Source organism: Equus przewalskii, chromosome 11, assembly GCF_037783145.1.
Source record: "Equus przewalskii isolate Varuska chromosome 11, EquPr2, whole genome shotgun sequence".
NCBI lineage: Eukaryota > Metazoa > Chordata > Mammalia > Perissodactyla > Equidae > Equus > Equus przewalskii.
In genome coordinates this window covers 25,844,257-25,863,212 of record NC_091841.1, presented here as the reverse complement: position 1 = coordinate 25,863,212, position 18,956 = coordinate 25,844,257, and the positions used below count along the sequence as shown (strand labels likewise).

The 18,956-nt window shown below is 64.5% G+C and overlaps 1 protein-coding gene across 2 annotated transcripts; it reads right to left on the bottom strand.

Moving 5' to 3' along the window:
• Window positions 1–428: 428 nt before the first annotated feature.
• On the bottom strand, window positions 429–17,826 carry PLCB3 (phospholipase C beta 3). 2 transcript variants are annotated; one of them, XM_070565373.1, is made up of 32 exons: window positions 17,588–17,826; window positions 14,850–14,927; window positions 14,521–14,589; window positions 14,294–14,434; window positions 13,975–14,054; window positions 13,832–13,885; window positions 13,666–13,741; window positions 13,471–13,571; window positions 12,807–12,973; window positions 12,585–12,731; window positions 11,507–11,747; window positions 11,166–11,250; window positions 10,901–11,087; window positions 9,876–10,081; window positions 8,895–8,991; window positions 8,730–8,814; window positions 8,322–8,446; window positions 7,854–8,008; window positions 7,616–7,777; window positions 6,887–6,986; window positions 6,696–6,800; window positions 6,397–6,488; window positions 4,647–4,800; window positions 4,521–4,556; window positions 4,181–4,373; window positions 3,634–3,775; window positions 3,468–3,544; window positions 3,265–3,354; window positions 3,116–3,173; window positions 2,729–2,815; window positions 2,421–2,640; window positions 429–1,356 (listed from the first exon to the last, which is right to left on the bottom strand). In XM_070565373.1, exons 1-31 carry the CDS (start codon window positions 17,684–17,686, stop codon window positions 2,437–2,439), a joined length of 3,693 nt encoding a protein of 1,230 aa, XP_070421474.1. In that variant the 5' UTR covers window positions 17,687–17,826; the 3' UTR covers window positions 429–1,356; window positions 2,421–2,436. The 2 variants fall into 2 exon arrangements, with proteins under 2 accessions (XP_070421474.1, XP_070421473.1); XM_070565372.1 differs by lacking the exon at window positions 429–1,356 and having other exon boundaries at window positions 2,026–2,640.
• Window positions 17,827–18,956: the final 1,130 nt, after the last annotated feature.

Here is an 18,956-nt window from a genome sequence, read left to right as displayed (position 1 = left end):
GAGATGCCCCCGTTCTACACATAAGGGAAACTGAGGCTCTCTCTGAGTGACTTACGCTGGGACGGAGACCAGCAAGCGGGGAGGCGACGGACAGAGCCGGGGCTGCTGGACCTCGGGAGGCGGCGCGCGGCCGGCCCCGGGGACCTCCGGGTCCTTATCGCTAATAGGGTAATTGGGAGCCGCAGGCCGGCCGCCGGAATTCCGCGCTGGGCAAACGGCGCCGCCGGCCCCCAGGGAGGGTCATTTGTTCCTATGTGGGTCAGTCCTTTGGAGCAGCTACTGTGCGGCCGGCCTGGGGCCAGCGCCGCTCAGGGAGTTGGCAGGGCGCGCGGGGCGGGGGAGGGGGCGGCGGAAGGCTCGGCCGAGGGCTGGGAGGCGTCACCAGGGGGCCGGGGAAGCTTCACCAGGACCCGGGAGCCGCTCGGAGCTCACGTCCACAAAGATTTATTGGCGCCCCCTATAGACCAGCCAGTGCTTTGTACTGGGCGTACAGGGATGAAATCCGCCACGGCCCCTGCCCTCCTGAGCTTCCTGACAAGGGGAGAGTAGGGTTACCGGCAGATGGGTGCTATAACGGGGGGGGACGGAACCGGGGCTTCCCCCGGCAGGGGAAAGTCAGGAGGGCTTCAGGGAGGAGGTGAGTTAGAGCTGGGACTTGAAGGGAGAAATGGGGCAGGGGGTGTCATTCCGGGCAGAGGGGAGAGTGGTCCCATGGAAGGATGGGGGAGCAGCAAAGGCCAGGCTTCTGAGGGGCTCGAATGTCAAACGCAGGAGTTTGGACTTGAGCCTGGTCTTTGAGCACCCGGGGACTGACATACAGTGTTTCCCCTAAGTGGACGGGAGTGGAGTCAGGAAGACAGGAGCTGGCTGCTGAGAGGCCTGGACCCGGAATGCAATGGGCCGATTTGGGGGTAGGACAAAGCCTGGCCCCAGAATTAACCCTGAGGAAGTAGGGCCCAGGGCAGAGGTCCCCAGCCCTGGGACCGCCCTACTCGAGGCCTCCCCACCCCATCTGTTTGCCTGAGGCTGCAGCAAAAACAAAGAAAGAAAACAGTCAATTGGCAGGAGATAAGCCCAGATAAGAGGCTGCCTTCCTCTGGAGGAGGAAGGCCGGCAGGCAGCCCGGGAAGCACCAGGAAGCTGGGAGAGGCCTTGAAGGAGTGCCAGCCTGACCCAGCCACCAAGCCCGCCGCAGCCTCGCCGCGGGGTCTCTGCCTCTCCTCGGGGTCCTGAGGCAGGAGTGGGGCACAGAGCAGGTCTTCCAGGCGGGCCGCGGAGTCTGCCATGGAGGGTCCAGGCCCACCTGCCTCCACGTCAGGACGTCATGACTTCTGCTCTGGGCCTCAGTTTCCTCATCTGTAAAACAGGCAGAACATCTCCCTCACAGGGATGAGGGGCTGCTGGGCCTCCCAGCCCCGTGTCTGTGGCTGTCAGCTTCCCTTCTCCCAAGGGTCACTGCCAGGCCTACCCAATTCCCACCTGTCACTGAGAGCCCAGGTCCCTGATGCTGAGCAGGTGGTGAGCTGCCCAGCTCCATCCTTAGCCAATCCAGCCCCCAACAGAGTCAACTGCCTGTGTGGGGCCCAGGGCAGCCTCGGCGGAAGGTGCTGGGCCTCGGGTCATATCAGGCAACAGGAAGGGGGGGCAGGGAAGGTTTCCTGAAGCAGAGGCCTGAACCTCCGAGAAGGGAGGACAAGAGCCCAGGAGGGAGGAAAGTAATGGGGGAGGGGGCAGGGGGAGTGACAGCCCAGGGACAGAGGGCACAGAGGCAGGAAAGCCTGGGGAGGCCAGAGGCCGCTGACGTCAGGTGTCAGGTGTGCCGCTGGGAAGATCTGGGGGCCGCGGGCTACGAGGTCTCAAGGTTCAAACCCAGCAACCCTCCGCTGGGGGCCTGACCTCAACCCCACAATGCCCACAAGCCCATTTTACAGACGAGGAAACTGAGGCCCCAGAAGTGGTGGAGCCAGACCTAGGGCCCCCAGTCCTCTCCGGCACTGCCCCACCCCAACCACGCGTCACACAGGGTCCCTGAAATCCACTTTTATTCATGTAAAAAAATCCCCAACGAACAGAGAAAGAAAGTGACCCCTACTTCCCAGAGCTCCAAGTCTCCACCCAGTGTTCCCTGGGGAAGTGAGGGAGACCACTCCCACTCTGGGCTGTGGGTGTCATGGGGAGCGAGGCCCCGACCACGGCCCGGCTGGCCTGGAGTGAGCCAGTATCCTCCGAGGACTGAGGGCAGGACGGAGGGGCTGGGGACTAAAGGGACCCAGGAGGGTGAAGGAAGGCAGTTAGCATGGGTGCTCGCCCCAATTTAAAAAAATAAAATTTCTAAAGATAAAAACTCAAAAAAAAAAAAAAGCATTAGTGTCTTAGCCGCCTGCCCTCCGCCCAGTGCCCCACCCCGGCCCTGTGGCCACCTCTTGCTCAGTCCGTTCAGAGCTTCGTATTCTCCTCTTGGCTCTCCGAGTCAGCACCAGACAGGTGCCCGCTGCTCCCGGGCGCGTGACCGTTGCTGGCACAGGCCACCAGATGCCCGTCCCCCAGCCCCTCCGGCGTCTCGCCCAGCAGGCTCCGGCGGACCTCCTGGGGCAGCCTTGCCCGCTGCTCCTGACACTCCTGGGCCAGCTGGGCCAGCAGCTGCGGGGGGAGGAGGAGATCACAGCGAGGCCAGGCCACCAGCACCCTGCTGCTGCCCGCCCGCCCGCCCGCCTCACCAAGGCCTCACCTTGGGCTCCTCTTCTGCCAGCTGCTGCAGGACCTGCTGCTGCCCGGCCACAAGGCGCTCCTGCCGCTGCTTCTGGGCCTCCTCCAGCTGTGGGGGACGGGGAGGGGCTCAGCTGAGGGTCTCTAAGGGAGGGGCTGGGGCCCTGCGGCTCTGGCTGGGCAGAGTATCAGGCAGGTGCAGGCACCCAGGGTGTGTGGCCAGGGTTCTGAGATGACCCTTAGAGCAAACGTCCCAGGCTCAAACTCCAAAGCCAGGGGGCAGTGGGGCCCAAAGGGAAAGACTCTAGAAGCCCCTTGGGGCAGTGTAGCTCCAGTCCAGGCCCCGAGGTGGGTATCTCAGGACCCAGGAAAGAAGGGTAGGCTACAGTCACGCCCAAGCCTCACTCACCCGACGGATGGAGTTGACCGACTCAGTGATGTGCCGACGGTTGATCTCGGTCAGTTCCCTACAGAGGAGAAGGCAGGATGGGCTCAGTGCCCAGGCACCCAGCCCTGCCTGCCCAGCGCCCAAATGGCTCCCGGCCCCGACGCCCTTACGCCTCCTTCTTATGTTTCTCCCTTGTCTTGGCCTCCGAGATACTGTTGTGGCGCTTCCTGTCCAGGATCTTCTGCAGTTCCTTCTTCTCCCTGGAGGAGCCAGTGGGGGAAGAGGAAGGGTCAGTGGCAGGACAGGGGGCTCTACCCTCTTCCTGGCAGCAGGGAGGCCCTGGCCCCACCCACACAGGATCCTTGGCTGTCACCTGTCGTTCGTCTCCTTCAGCCTCTTTAACTGGGTTGTGTGTGCATCCAGGACAACCTCCCTGAGCCGCTGCTGAGCCTGTGGACACAGGTGGCCAAAGGTGACACAGGAGGATGACGGGTCTGTCCAGGAGGTGGCTCTCCCTCACCACCACATGCCCCCCTCACCTGTCGCAGGTGCTCCAGCCTCCACTTGCTCTCTGTGTCGGCCTGGGCCTCCCTCAGCTCCAGCAGACTCTGCACCTGTCTTTTCTGGAACTCCTGATAGTGCTTCACCTCTTTCTCCTCCTCCTTCTCGTCCTCCCCGCCTCTGTCAGAAGGACCCTCTGGGTGATGCTTGGGTCATCACATGGACTTGGGGGGCAGTGGGGGACAGGGCGTATCCCATCAGGCAGTAGCAGACACCAGCCGGGGGGGCAGGGTCTGTTATGCCAACCAGGAGGCCCGTTCGCTCCGCCCGAATGATGGGAGCCTGTTTGGGCATCAGTCTCTCCCAGGGGACTTCAAAAGAGGTGTCACTCCCTGGCAGAAAGACGGTGGGACCCAGTGTGGGAAGCCTCCTTTCTTCCTTGTACTATACCCTCCCCCCTGGGGGTCGAGCGGCAACCCCCCCGTCCCTCCGCGCCCACCGAGTGCCGAACCCCACATGCGCACACACCCTGTATTCACATCAACACACACAGCACACTCACACACAGGCAGGCTGGACACTCACAGGCCACCTGGCCGGGGCCGGCACCTGCCCTCGGCCCGAGCCTGGGCCAGGCCGTCGAGCAGGCGGCGAGTGAGGGCTACGGCCTTCCGCTGATGCTTCTTGCGCAGCTCCCGCAGGTCTCGCTCCTGCCGGCTCCGGAGCTTCACCAGAGCCTTGTGGCCTCGGAGCTCGTCCAGTGGGGCTGGGGCCACCTCTGTGAGCAGCAGAGCAAAGGCAGGCTGGGCGGGGGCGGGGCGCCAACCCAGCAGGAGCACCACACGCTAGCCAGGAGCGGCCCTACCTCCCGTGGTGGCCCCGCCTCCAGAATAGGCCCCGCCCTGCAACAGGTCCCGCCCCCTACCTGCGAGGATGCTGGCGACGAGATCATCCCGTTGGCCTGGAGAACAGAGGCGGGACTGAGAAGCTGGAGGAGGGCACAGCGAGCTGCTCCCCATAGCGCCCCCCCTAGGCCCCAGGCGCCCCTTACCTGGGCTGCTGAGGGACGGACTGGTGGGGGAGGTGACAGTGCCTGGGGGCCGGCGGGGGGAGGTGTCCAGTGTGCTGGGTGTGGGGTTTGGGGTCAGCTGGGACCCCAGCTGCTGAGACTGGGTCTCCTGGCATGTCTCCGGGCCAGCCTGAGCCTGCGGGGAGAAAGCGGGATGCTCCTTCCAGAAATGCTGTTCTCTCCACGCCCTTCTGTCCTTCCCAGACTCCCGGGGCTCCCCAGGGCCCCTGGTCAGCATCTCTCAGCCGGTCTGGCCCCGGACTGCTCATCTGTAACGTGGGGTTGTTGGGACAAGTCCCTGAGAAACAAGAGGTGTAAAACAAGCATTTCTTGGGCCCGGCCTGGTGGCCCGCCTTGGCGCAGTGGTTAAGTTCGCATGCTCTGCTTCTCAGCGGCCTGGGGTTCACTGGTTCAGATCTCGGGTGCGGACATGACACCGCTTGGCAAAAAGCCATGCTGTGGTAGGCATCTCACGTATAAAGTAGAGGAAGATGGGCACGGATGTTAGCTCAGGGCCAATCTTCCTCAGCAAAAAGAGGAGGATTGGCAGTAGTTAGCTCAGGGCTAATCTTCCTCAAAAAAAAAAAAACACCAAGCATTTCTAAAACCCTTTTCCCCACGGGATGCAGGAGAGAAAATGTGAGATCACATCTCTGGGATGCCAAACCCCACTACATGTGCTCAGGAACTTCCAGATTGTTCTGGAAAGCCTTGGCCCAGCCCCAAGTTCCCTCCCGGCTCCAAGCTCCCCTCCACCCTTGCCCACAGCTGCTCATCTCTCTCGTTGCTTAGCTCCTGATTAAATCAACGAAGGAAATGACCGCAGAGTGGGCACCAGCCTCTCCCGCTAACAGCTCCAAGCAGCCGTGTCTCTTCCCCGCCTGCGTCTCTTCCCCGCCTGCCGCAGGCCCCAGGGGGAATAAGTCGAGATGTGCGGGCCAGCCTCTGCTCCTGACCCCTCCCCACAGAAGCCACTGCTCGGCTCATGGCTCCCAGGACCCCACATTTTAAAAGCTTCTGTGGCTTCCAACTGCCCTGATGAAGCGGCTGGTTTTGACCCGCTTGTAGCTGGAGGCCTTCCAGCCCAGGTCTGCCTGAAGGCTCTAGCATGCAAAGGGCTGGCTCCCACCTTCTTAAAGTACGAGGAGTAACCCAAGGCCGCTGAGCCTCCTGAGCAGCCCACCCGGTGCAGCGTGCCGAAAGGGCAGCACTCGAGGCAGAGCCGAGGGCTGGAGGCCCAGGCCAGGCCTTTTGACTCAGAGGCTTAGTGTCCCATCTTTACACGGGGGTGGCAGTACCACACTCGGGTGGTGGGAGGACGATATGAGCCAAGTGGGTGAAAAGAGCTCAGACCCAGCCGGGCAGAGAGCCGGCGCCCAGCATTCGCTTGTCTTTATATTCTGATTTGGATGAGAGAAGGATCCAGAAAGGGGAACAGGCTCTCCAGGCAGAGGGAAGGATGTGGGCCAGGGCACACAGTGGGTGTCTGTACTAAGGCATGAACAGCCCCACTCGGGGAGAGGAGCCAGCCCACCAGCTGGGAGCGGGATGGGATGGGAGGGTACAGGCTGGGGCGGGGGTCGGGGGGACCATGCCCGCAGTGTGCTTCTCCACCAGGGCCAGGCCCAGAGGTCAGCCCTTATCACCTCGTCCCACCCACCCCAGGGTCCCCAGGGGCCAGGGGGCCTGAGCCCAGCTGCCTCCCGCCTGCCCCTGACCTGCCATGGCTCACCTCGCTCTCCCCAATGAGGGCAGCCAGCTGCTTGGCCCTCTGGTCCATCAGGCTGACATGCTTGATGGGGTTGATCAGGGCCTCTGCGTAGTCTGGGCGGGGGCAGAGGGCGAGGGTCTCGGAGACAGAACTCCCCACCTTCCCCGCCAGCTCTGGTCTCAAGGAGGGACCACAGAACCCGCCCTCGGATCTGTTTACCACCCTCAGTTCGGGCCACCAGCTCAGCCTCTCCCAGGCCTTGGTGGTGTCCTCGCCCCCACCCTGCCAGGCCCGCCCAGCCCCAGCTGCCCCCAGCGCACCCTGGTGGTCGTCAGGGATGTAGTCGGAGGCCTCGGTGTAGATGAGCAGGGCCGGCAGGCACAGCGGCTGGTTGGCCTCGTTCCGCAGGCAGATGTAGTGGTACCCTGGAAGAGCCCGAGGGCAAGGTGGCTGCGCCCCACCGGGTCCCCACACGCTGCCCCTGTGCCATCCAGAGCCCAAACGGCCTCACCTGAGCGGATGGCAGAGACGGGCAGGATCCGGTGCCCCACGAACTTGCCGCCCTCCTCAAAAGCCGCGATGCGCAGTGAAGCCAGCGTGGGCAGCACCACCTGAGGGCACAGACAGACGCTGAGCCACGGCCACGGTGGCCACTGAGCCCGCTGACCACAGCCACCCAGGCCAACACTCAAGTGGACCCTCGGACAAGCTGCCCCGCGCCTGCATGGCCTGGACAAAGGGGTGGCCAGCCACCCTCAGAGCCCTAAGCTAAGAGGACAGGCTGGCAGACCCGCCAGGCACGGCTCCCGGGGGACAGGTCTGGTCATCGCCAGCTTGGAAACCACAGAGCGAGCTGTGAGTCTGTGACTGAGGCCACGCCCCACCCCAGCTGGGCGCCGGGGTCCAGTCCATTTGGGAGGCGGGAAGAGCTGGTGTGAGCTGGCGGCTGAGACCTCAGGCAAGTCCCTACTGCCTGGACGACGGGACGAGCTGCACCCTCTCCTCACGGGGCACTATGGGACCTCCTGCTGTCTCACCCCCCCAACCCGTCCTCTTCTCCCAGCCTACAGAGGGCAAGGAGCCTGACCCTGGGACCCACAGGACCTGCAGTGGGGCCTGGAGGTGACAGGCCCAGCCTTCGGCACCCCCAGCTCTGACCCCCGACCGCCACCGGTGTGCGTGGTTCCTGTCACCCCCACAAGAGCCCAGCAGGTCTGTGCTGGGAGGGGCGCAGGCTCACCTTGGGGAAGTCGAAGGGCTCCTCATCCCACACGGGGTTGAACGAGTTCCCCTGAGAGGTCCGCGTGCGGTACTTGCGCCGCGTGTCCACAGGGAGGCCGAACATATCCACCTCCACGTAGATGCCCACCTTCCTGTCGGACAGGAACTGCCCCGAGATCACCTGGGGGCCGGGAGCGTGAGCGGCTGCGGAGAGTCGCACCCCCAGGACAGCCCGCCCAAGCCCTTGCCAGCCCCACCTTGACCCGCAAGGCATTGGCCACGATGCCATCCACGATGACCTCGGTGAAGGGGTCAAAGGACTTGTCCGGCCGCCGCATGAACTCGGGTTTAAGCAGGTAGCCGCTGCGCCCGTTGTACTCGAACACGCCCGCGTTGAGCTGCATCGCCACATCTGGGGGCGACACAGGGGAGGCCAGGGCCAGCAGGTTGGACGGGGTCAGGACCGTGCCACGCAGAGCGGAACCGGGGATCATTAGGGTCAGGTCAAATGGCATCAGCGGTCCCAACTCAGGAAAGGTCAGACAGGGGAGGGCTCAAGGGTCACCCAGGTCGGGAGTGGGGCTTGGCCAAGGTCTCTGTTCCGTGTGGGGTTCTAGGATCAGAGAGAGTCAGAGGTCCGTTCAGACCCGATTAGCAGGGCTGTGGGTCAGAAGTCAGGGAGGCCGGAGGCCATAGGTTAAGGGTTGTGGCAGGCTCGTGCTCACCCAGGGTCTGGAAGTTGAGCGCGACAAGCTGGCAGCCCACATTCCAGAAGAGCTGGGGCATGTAGTTAGACGAGTCCACGCGGGTGCCCTTGGGGTAGATACGGCTCAGCTGCTGCTTGTTGTATCTGAGGGTGCGGTCAGGGGCCACACGGTGGGCTGGCCCCACCGGCCCCCAGCCCAGGGCTCCGGGCCCACCCTCGGCCTCTGTGAACCCGCCTCCCGGGCTTTGCCCCTCCGGCCCCCGGCTTCTCAGCCAGGCCCCTGTGCGTCTCCCAGACCCGCCCAAAGCCCACACCGGGTGCTGGAGGGTCAGGACCCCAGGCAGGCGGCAGAAGTGGGGTGAGGACATGAGCCGGCCTGCGAGCGCCTCCACCCTGGCCCGTAGGCCCCAGCAACGCGGAAGGATACTCCACGAACTCCATGGGGCTCTTGGTCAGCTGCTCCATGGCCTTGGTCTCCACGAAGGACGACATCTCGAAGCACTTGTTCCTCTCTGGGGGGCGGGCGGCGGGAGGGCGTCAGGCCTGGCAGGGCCGGGCCGGCTCCCACTCCCACCCTCTCCCCCCGACTCACTTCGGGCAGCCTCGAAGGACTTGAACTTGACGGGCTCGATGTAGTTGACGAGGGTCGACATTTCCTCTGTGGCATTGACCTCGCTGCTGGCGGTGCCCTGTGACCCCCGAATACGGGGTCAGCAGTGCCATGCCGCCCAGCTATCAGCTGGAAGTTCCCTCACCTGCCCCCTGCCACAAAGGGGCTGCTGACCCTCTTCCCACCGCTGCCATCACACTGCCCAGGGGCTCTGGGCAAGGGCCCCGGCCCCTCCACGGCCTCGGTCAGTCCTGGTCCCATCCGCCCCGCAGCCTTCTCCCTGCAGCCTCACTGACGTGCCCTGGACCCCACCCTCCTGGGTGGCTTCCTGCCTCCCCATAGTTGGAAACTAGAACTCCTCACCCAACCCCAGGGGTTCAATTACTCACATGCAAATGAGCCCCCAATTTCCATCCCCAGCCATCATTTCCACCTACCACCTTGCCATCCCCTCTCAGGTGGCTCATAAGAGCCTTGAACTCAAGACCCATGATGCTGAGCTCGGCTGCCCTTGCCCACACCCTTCCCCACTCTGGGCTCCTCCTGAGTCTGGCCTCATGATGGATCTCTTCTGTCACCCTAACTCCTCAGCACTCCTCAACCCTCCCTTGTCCTGCCCTGCTCCTCCTTCTGCATTCTCTGGCCCTGCCACAGGGCCTATGCACCTGCTGTTCCCTCTTCCTCAGGTCTGCTCACCCAACATCCCTGCCCACGTCAGACTCCACTTCCTCCCCACAGTTCTGCACCCTGACTCACCCCTCCCAGGCCCACATCACGAGCATAATTTCACACTTGCTTCCATGCCTGTTTATCTAAGACCGCTCCTCCCTTCTCCACACACACGCTCAGAAGGGCAGGGATAATGTCTGATCACAGCCAGACCCAGCACACAGCAGGCACTCAGCAAACGCCTAGGAAATGAATGTGTACTGCCTCTCCTTCTTCCCCGCCTGCAGGCCTGACCTCATCCGTGGTGGGCTTTTTGGGGTCCGTCTGTTCCTCCTCTTCCTCGTCTTCCTCCTCATCCTCGCGGTCAACAGGTCCAAGAGCATCGGGGCCCCGCTGCGGCCCCTCCTCCCCCAGAGACTTCTGAGGCTCCAGGCTGGGCTTCTCGAGGGCCACCTCCTCCCCGTTGCTCAGGCCGGGGCAGCTGTCGGAGCTGGGGGACCCTGCCGAGGACAGGGCCACAGGAGGTCAGGGGTCAGGGCACAGAGAGACACTCAGGAGCCAGGAGGGGTTGTGCCCAGTGCGTGTGGAGGTGACGCAGTGGGGAAGGGGTCCTCTCAGGGCAGTGCGGCTGGGGGAGAGGGCAGAGGTCAGGAGTTGGATAACATTAAAGCCAATGGTAGTGCAGAGGGGTCACAGGTCAAAGGTCAGGGTCCAGAGTTATATCCATCAGGGGAGTAGGCAGGGTGGCTCAAAAGGGTCAGAAGCCAGCAACTGGGGCACAACAGCCTTGACAGTGGGGGTGAAGACTGACATGGTGGGGTTCTAAGTCAGGGGTCAGTCGGAGCCACACACAGTGAGGGGGCTCAGGGAGGGGACAGTCAGCAGGCAGATGTAAGGGGGACTTCGACAAAGCGAGAGGTAAAGGGTCAGCTAGAATTATAACCAACTGGGTGGGGGCCACAGGACAGGGGTCAGCGGTCTGGGTCACACCCGAACCATGGGCATGTGGTTCCCTGAGGTCAGAGGTCAAGATTCAGAGTCATAACCTGGTTGGGGGGAGGGGTTCTGTGCGGTGGGAGGTTGAGGCTGAGGGGTCAGGAGTCAGATGGAACCAAATGTAACTGGGGTGTCATTCAGTGAGGTGAGAGCATGGGATCAGGGGTCAGAGGTCCCATACTCAGCTGAGTGGCAGTGAATGGCTTGGCGAGCAGGGAGGTCAGGGGCCGGGAGCAGAAGGGGCGTCCCCGGGGAGGGCTGGGCTCAGCGAGCTGGGAGGTGAGGGCAGGGTCAGGGTGAGGGTCAGGTGGGCCGGGGCGTACCGAGCTGGGGCGAGGAAGGCTCGGTGGCGGCAGAGCTCTCGCTCAGGGCCGAGTTGCTCTGCTCCAGCGGCCTCTTGCGCACGGAGCTGCCGGGGACGCCCGTGCTGGGCTGGTGCCGCTTCTTATTCTTCACCAGGATGCGGCCCATCAGGTCCTGGGGGCTGGGCAGGGGGACGCCTGGGGCCAGCTGGTGGGCAGGGACAGGTCAGGGCCTGCAGGGGCGCCCTTGCCCCCCACACCCTGCCACGGCTCCACACCCCCGTACCGGGTACTTGTCCAGTGGGTCGATGAGCAGCGCGTCCCCAAAGATGGAGCGGCAGTACTCGGCCATCTTGGCCTGCTGCTTTGCCCTGTGGGGCCAAGGTCAGAGGTCAGAGGTTCCTGGGGTGAAGCTGCAATCCCCAGGGCAGGTCAGAGACCTGCAGGGTCAGCAGAAGGTCCCAGGGTCAGAGGTCATAGGAGCAGTCCAACAGTGCCATGGGAGGATGACTGTCTCAGGGTCAATTGCGGGTCCCCAGGTCAGTGGTTTCCATATTAGGTTGCTGGGATGGATGTCTTGGGTCGGAGGGCCCAGGTGTGGGGTCCCCAGGTCAGGGGCCCACTCACGAGTCCACGTGGTTCTCGAAGGAGAGGATGACGGGGTAGGGCGAGGTCTTGAAGGCGGTCTCCGCGATGGCCTCGAGCACGTCCCGCAGCGGCACCTCGGTGGTCATGGTGAAGCCGTGCGTGATGAATGGCTCCTCCTCGGGCGGCCGCCCCTTCCACACGTCCAGCTCCACGCAGCGGCAGCCCCACAGCAGCGCCTGCCGGTACATCTCCACCGACGAGGTCCCGGCCAGCTGCCCCGCTGCAGGCGCGGCTCCATCACCACACGGCCGCCCAGCCAGCCCGGTACCTCGCCCTCCTCCCCGGGCCCGCGCTGGACCAGGCCAGCCCAGGGGCACAGCGGCCCCAGTGGCGCCTCACCCAGCCCTAATCACATAGTGAATTAATCCTTAATTCACTATGGAACCAGCACCATCCCCTGAAAGTCTCCAGGGCAGAGCTCAGCACCCGCCTCCCAGCCCCTGGCACCCACCCAGGCTGGGCCGGTCGGCGTCCGCCAGTGCTGGCTGGCAGCTTGGTCCCTTCCCAGGGCTCACCCTCTTTCAGAGAAACACCCACCTCCCCCGCAGCCTGAAGTAGGGAGTCGGCCCCGACATCCCCACAGCCCCTCACTGCTTTGGAATAGCCTCCATAACCTCCTGCCTGAGGACAGCAGGCCCCCCCCCCCGGCCTCCCATCCGGTCTCCGCAGAGGACCTGGCGTCATCCTTCTAAAGACACACCGGGTCGCATCCCCTCCGCCTGCTTAACACCCTCCAGGAAGGCCTTCCCGCCCACTTAGGATCAACCCACGTTCCCTCTGTGCCCCCAGGTCTAGCCCGGCCCCTTCTCACCTCTCCCTGCCCTGCTCTGCCCCACCTGTGGCACCAAGCCACCTCCTGTCCCAGAAGGTGACAGCCAGCTGCTGTGGGCGGGAGCCCTGCCCCTGGGGAGCCTTCCAGAACACCCAAGAGATGCACCCACTCCCGGGACAGGCTGTCTGTTCCCTGCCTGCATGTCTAGCACCGGCCACACCAAAAGGAGGGCGGCAGGGCAAGGGCCAGAGGGCAGAGGTCGCGGATGTCCGCCCTCCCGCTTACCCGTGAGGTAGGTGTTATGGGAAGAGTTGATGAAGTAAGCACTGAGCGGCTGCGTCATGTCGGCGCTCAGGTCCAGGGCCTCCAGGGGCAGGATGCCGTTCTCCTCACCTCCCAGGTAGCGGCTGAAACCTTCCATGGACATCTGGTCTGGGGGCGGGTGGGATCAGCAGGGTCAGCTGGGCCCCTGCCGCCAGCCCCCGCCAGGCCCCGGCCACCGCTCACCTCGCTCCAGGAACTGCTGGTTGGGTTCGTACTTCTCGATGAGCTGCCTCGCCTGGGAGTGCCGCAGGGGCGGGTACAGCACCTCGTTGAGCCTCGGGTCCCGCTGCTTCTGGTTGATGAAGTCCATGAGCTGCTCTAGCGTCAGGTATGGCTTGCCCTTGGCGCCTCTGGAGGTGGTGGGAAGCCACGTCAGCCCCCACTCCAAGCCCTCACCCCGGGACAGGGTGTCGGAAGGTCTGTGCCTGGCTCCAGCACCCCCTGACTGGGACTTGGGCAAGTCGCTGCCCACTCTGGGCCTCGGTTTCCCCATCTGCTCTAATGACCACTCATCGCAAAGCAAGGATTTTGGAAACCACTGAGTTCTTGGCCAGCCATGCTGAGATTCCAGACCCTGGACCATATCTCAGCTCCAGCCCTCGCCCTGTGAGCTCGAGCAAGTCCCACAACATATCTGAGCCACTAGGCCCTCATTCTCAGTGTGGGCTGATGAAGGTAACTCTGGCCAGGGTCAGCATGGCGCTGTCCAGAGCACAACTCTGGGCAGGACGGCTCTGAGCTTGACCACAGCCCTGGCGTGCTGGGACCCCCTCCCTGGGCTGGCAGGAACCAAACAGAGGCCAGAGGCAGAGCCCTGGGGGCTGGGAGGTGGGCCCCGCCTGCTCACATCTCCAGCAGGATCTTGTCAATGTCCGGCCGCAGACACAGCTTGTTCAGGAACCGCTCGAAGATTTCCAAGGAAAACTCGTCGGGCCGGATGGACTCGCTCTGGGGACCGGCAGTGTGGGGTGAGAACCAGGGGCAGCCAGCTCCCAAAGAGCAGGGGCCCACCGCGACCCCTCGCCTTGCCCTGCCCCCTCACCCGATTGAAATTGAGGCCACAGGATTCCAGCGCAGTTTCCACCCGCTTCTTGTCTGCTGAGAACATCTTCAGGATGCTGAGCAGGCAGGAGGGGTTAGGGTCAGTGGGGGCAAAGGTCACCAAGGGCGGGGCAAGAGAGAAGGTGCTGGGGGAAGAGGGCACTCACTTCTTCACCGGGATCCTCCCATCCTGGTTCACCTGCAGCTTCAGCTTCGTGTATCTGGGGAGGCAGGTGGAATGGTCACGCCCTGGGAACAGCCACCTGAATCCCCGATGCCCCCCCCCCCCCCGATGCAGCCCCGGGCTCACGCTTTGCGCAAGAAGGTGTTCCGGGAGGCATTCTGAGCCAGGATGTTCATAGCCAGCTTGAACAGCTCCTCGGACCAGACCTGAGGGGTCAGGATCCAGGGGGAGGGGGTGAGTGGGGGACAGCAGGGCTGGCCTTGCCGCAGCCCACGCCCAGAAGCAAGTCTGGTACACAGTAAAAGCTTAAATCCTGCTTTGTCAGAGGATGATTAGAAATAGGGCCAGGGGACAGCCCAGCACACAACAGGCGCTCGCTAAGTGATGGCCGACTCGGCAAGGGAGGAGGCGGCTCCCCAGGGACGACCCCTCGGCCCCGGCCCACCTTGGCTGTGTCGTCCTGCACGGCCATGAAGTTCAAGAATGTCGTGTTCACCGGGTCTGGCCCGGCCACCACCGTCATCAGCTTCTCCTCCAGCCGGGCATCGGGGCCCCCAAAGCCCAGCACCTCCCGGATCTTGGGGTCCTGAAGAGGGGGGTCCGAAGGTGAGGAGGGATGTCCCCATCCCCCACAGCCTCACCCCAACCTGAGGCCTGGGCCCCATCTCTCACCTTGGGCAGGCGGGCGTAACGGCCTGTCCGCGTGTCCCTGATGGAACTGATGTCCAGTGTGTCCACTTCCTGGGGAAACCAGATGCCAGGGGAGGTCTGAGAGGCTTCAGGGCCAGAGCTGGGAGCCCCCAAGCTCCCCAGCCAGGCCAGGGAGCGGCCACCCCCTGCGGTAGCCTCAGCCTCAGCCTCCGCCCCTAGCACTTCCTGTCCAGGGAGCCGTGGGAGAGGTCAGCCAGCAGCCGGGCCCCAACCCATGGGCTGGCGGGGGTGTCGGGGGTCTGGGGTAGGGGTCCTAGACCTGAGCAAGCCGCCACAGTGCCTGCCCTCACCATGTTGGGTCCTGTCCAGTACAAAAAGAAGCCATTGGCGTCCACGCGCAGGGTCACCAGGTTCCGACTGGAGGCCTCCTGGGGATGGGAGGGGACAGCAGGGGTCAGGGAGGGCGGGCTGCAGCCCAGGCTTGGTCCCTGCATCCCCAGGGACCATCCACCCCACTGTTTCTGCCAGTGAGTGAAGACGAGGCCTCAGCCAGCCCACAGGTCCTGTGTGGCTCCCAGATCCTCAGGACAAAGCTAAGGTCCTGGGCGTGACATTTGGGGTCCCCCCCAGCCTCACCTCTCTCCCACCCTAAGGCTGTCACCTGGACCACTGACTACCCTCTCCCCACCTCCAGCTTCTGCATCATGGTTCCTTTGCCAGGATATCCTTTCTGTTCTTCTCTACCCATGAAGTCTGGCCCACCTCTTTGGGGAGCTTTCGCCAGACCCCAACCCCAGGCTTGGTTTCTCTAGGTCTGAGAGGGCCCTGCCGGTCGAAACCCTCCCTCGGCCCCCTAGGGAATATTTATGGGATGAAAGCAGAGGGTTCCGAAGTCTGACCCCCACAGCCCTTCTGTGTCCCCCGGGGCCCCATGACGACCGGCAACCCTTACAGCTCCCTCAAAGTCCATTACACCCCATACCCCACTGCATCCTCAGAGCCTCGCAGCTCACCCCATTTCACAGGGCACGGACGGAGTGTCCCCAGAAAGGGAGTCACCCTGCCCCCGGGACTGGACGGTGAATTCTGCAGCTGGCAGGAGGGCAGGGAAGGCGCACTGGCCCCATTTTCTGAGAAGGGCCTGCTCCCTGGCGCACTCCCAGGGTCACCCCGTGCGACTCAGGGCAAGCAGCCGGGGGGGGGGGGGTCATCGGGGGCTAAGATCTGGCTGAGGCCCGAGTGGCCAAGTGGCCACAGCTAGAACTCCCCTACCCCAGGCTCCCCAGGCCAGTAGAGGACCCCATCCCACCTTGGTGCACCCCCAAACTGCAGCTCTCAAGGACTGTCACATGATCAATACAACAGTTCATCCTCAGGCTGCCGACAGCGCGCCAGGTACGGCCCCCAGCGCTTCACAGCCAGGAGCTCGCTTACCCTCTAACAACCTCAGCAAGTCTGTGCTACTGTTCTTCCCATTTAACAGACGAGGAAACTGAGGCACAGGGAGGTTACGTGGCTTGACTAAGGTCAAGAGGAGGTGCCAGGATTTGCATGCAGCCCACGTGGCTCCTGAGTCTCGTGGTCTGGGACGCAGGGAACCAGGCTCCCAATCTCCTGGCCTCAGCCACGACCCCACTGTGGGGCCTGGAGGTGTCTCCCCTTTCGAGCCTCAGTTTCCTCTGGGAGAATGGAGATTGGATCAGCCCCACCCATCTCAGGCTTTGCTTACAAAGGACAGGAGGTTGATCTGGGGGCAGAGGGGACCGGAGGCCCCAGAACCTCGGCATGCTTGGGCCTCCCCACCTCACTGTGCGCCCACCCACCCTCAGCCCTTCTCTGAGATTCCCTGCCCTGGGGCTCAGGCCTCCAGAGTAGTGAGGAGGGGGGAGTTCTGTGGGTCCTGTCCCAAGGATCTCCCCCGGCCCCTCCCCAGGGGTCTGGCCTTCAAAGGCAGCCCAGGCCCCCTGCTCTCCAGCCCCAAGTCCTTGTCAGCAACCCCTACCCCACCCCCAGGGCCCTCTCCCTGTTTCCACTTCCTTATTTGGGTTTATCACACTGGAAGGAAAAGGAGAAACTTTTCCCTTCAGGCCTGCCTGGGGGAAGGGGTCTCCCCTGGCCCCTGGGGCTCCCAGGCACCCCTCTCCGGCACACCTGCTGCCTCCGGCCACGCCCCCAGCCCCTCCCCCAGCTCCCACGCCTACCCGCCCCACCCAGCCGGAAAGGAGCCCGGAGTCTTCCAGGCCTCTGGCCTGACCGGGAAGGAGCGGCGAGGAAGCTCAGACAGGCCGGGTGGAGGCCCGGGGGAAGGCGGGGCCCAGGGGGCAGAGGAGGGGGCGTGTGAAAAGGAGAGCGGGGCGCAGGCCCGAGCGGGGAGCCGCAGGTGGGGGCCGGGGCATCTGGGAAGCACCAAGGGCAGGGCAGGTAGAATGAGGGGGGGTCAGGATTTATGGGGGTTCAAAGTCCCGATGCTAAACAGTGGAGAGCAAAGTTCCCCAGGGCTGGAGGAATTTAGGGGGCAAAGTTTCAAATAGGGGGTGACGGTGCTCCCACCTGAGCAAGAAGCTGGGCTAGGGCGCAGAAGCAGGGCAGAGGGGTGCCAGCCAGAACAGGAGGGAGAAGGGATGAACGGAGAAGAATGTTCAGGCCAGGGCACTAGAAAAAGTCGGGTCCCGGTGGCACCCACTCAGAATGGGGGTGCGCTGAGCCTGATCGGGGGCCACCGAGCCAGAGAGGCCAGGGCCGGGCAGGGGTCTAGAGACCAGGCCAGGGTTGGGAGAACCACCATGAGACCGGCAGGGAGCGGTGGGAATGGCGAGTGAAAAGGGGACGCCGGGATTTATCGGGGTTCGAAGTCTCGGGGTCCAGGAGCGGAAAGTCCAATTTTCCGTAGCTGAGGGGCTGGGGCGGGGGGTGAGGGACAAAATCTTCCTGACGGGGACGACTGGGAACTTAAGTTTCCAAAGCGCAGCCAGGCTGGGCTCGGGGGGCGCCGTGGCCAGGCCACGCGGGTCTGGGGGTCCCCGGCGTCCGGCCGAGCCTGACTGAGGGTGTCCCCGATCCGGGCGACGCAGGGGCCCCCAGCGCTTACCTCGTCCCATTTGATGAACTTACTCCCGCGCCGCAGGGTCTCCACCACGGTGGGCGGCTCCAGCTGCAGCGCGTGGACGCCGGGCCTGGCGCCTGCCATGGCCGGCCCGGGGGCGGGCCGGGGACCCACCGAGCCCCGACGGGGACCGACGGCGCCGCTGCTCGCTCGGCGCGCTCCCGCGCGGCCCGCTCCGGCCCCGCGGCGTCAGCGCCCGCCCGCCCGCGAGTCTGGCCAGGACGGCCCCGGGATCGGCGGGGCCCGCGGGGCGGGGCGGGGGCGGGGCCGCGGCGGCACCGCCCCCTCCCACCGCGTCGGGCCCGCCCGCCCCGCGTCGGCTCCCCCTGGCGGCCGGGGTGGCGACTGCAGCCAGAGGGGGACTGGGGCAGGGGCATGCCTGTACCCGGACACTTGCGGGGCGGAGCGCTGAGCTGGACCCTCCTGGGGGGGTGGGGAGGGCGCTTGAGCCCAAGGGGGCTATTGGAGGTGTAGCTGGAGAGACTGGGTGCAGGGGGCGCTGCTGAAGAGCCTCCGGGGTCAGCCGACTAAGGTTTCTGAGGGTTGGGGACGAGGGGACTACTGGAGGGCCAGGCTTGGGCCGGGGGCTTAGAGCCCTGCCCCCACCCCACTCCTGCAGCACTTAGCGGAGTGCAGGAAAAGCCACTGCCTCCCCTGCCCTCACTTCGCCTCACCCCCTCCTGCAGCAGCGCGGTCCCCCCTCCCCGGGAGCACTTAGCTAGCTAATGGGCCTCCCGCCCGCAGGCGCCCCTCCCCCGTCGCTAGCCTGGGGAGCCCGGGCGCCTGCGCCTCCTTTGAGGACCCAAGCATCCTGGCCTTCCAGAGCGAGCCCTGGAACAGCTCCCTGCTTGTTCCGCAGACCCCCGTGACCGAACCAGGAGCCTGTCCCGGTGGGGCTCCCGACTGCAAACTGCAAAGGGGACAGCTAGTCGTTGGCCCAGAGGGGTCAGAAGCCTGGTGGGCATCCCGAATAAAGGGGGGAGGGGTTTGAGGAGGGGCTCTGCCAGGCCCGGCCCACAGCAGGTGCCCTGAAATCTTCTGTGTTCCGGGGATGGGGAGGGGGGAGGGCGCATGGGCAGTGGGATCGGTGGGGGCTGCGGCGCCTCCCGCAGGGCTTGGCTGGGGGGGCTCCTGCCTGCGGGCCCCTGTGGGAGCCCCCCCCAATACAGAGGCAGTAGCAGCAGCAGGTTTAAAGTAGAACTCATCCAGAGGGGCCAGCCAAGTCACCTAGAAACCCAGAAAGAGACGGAGCTGGTTCTAGGGGAGGAGGGGTCGGTAAAGGAGGAGCGGGCTCCTTTGCCCCGGGCTCTCAGGCCCCGGAGGGGAGCCCTGTCTGGCACGGCCATCCTCAAAA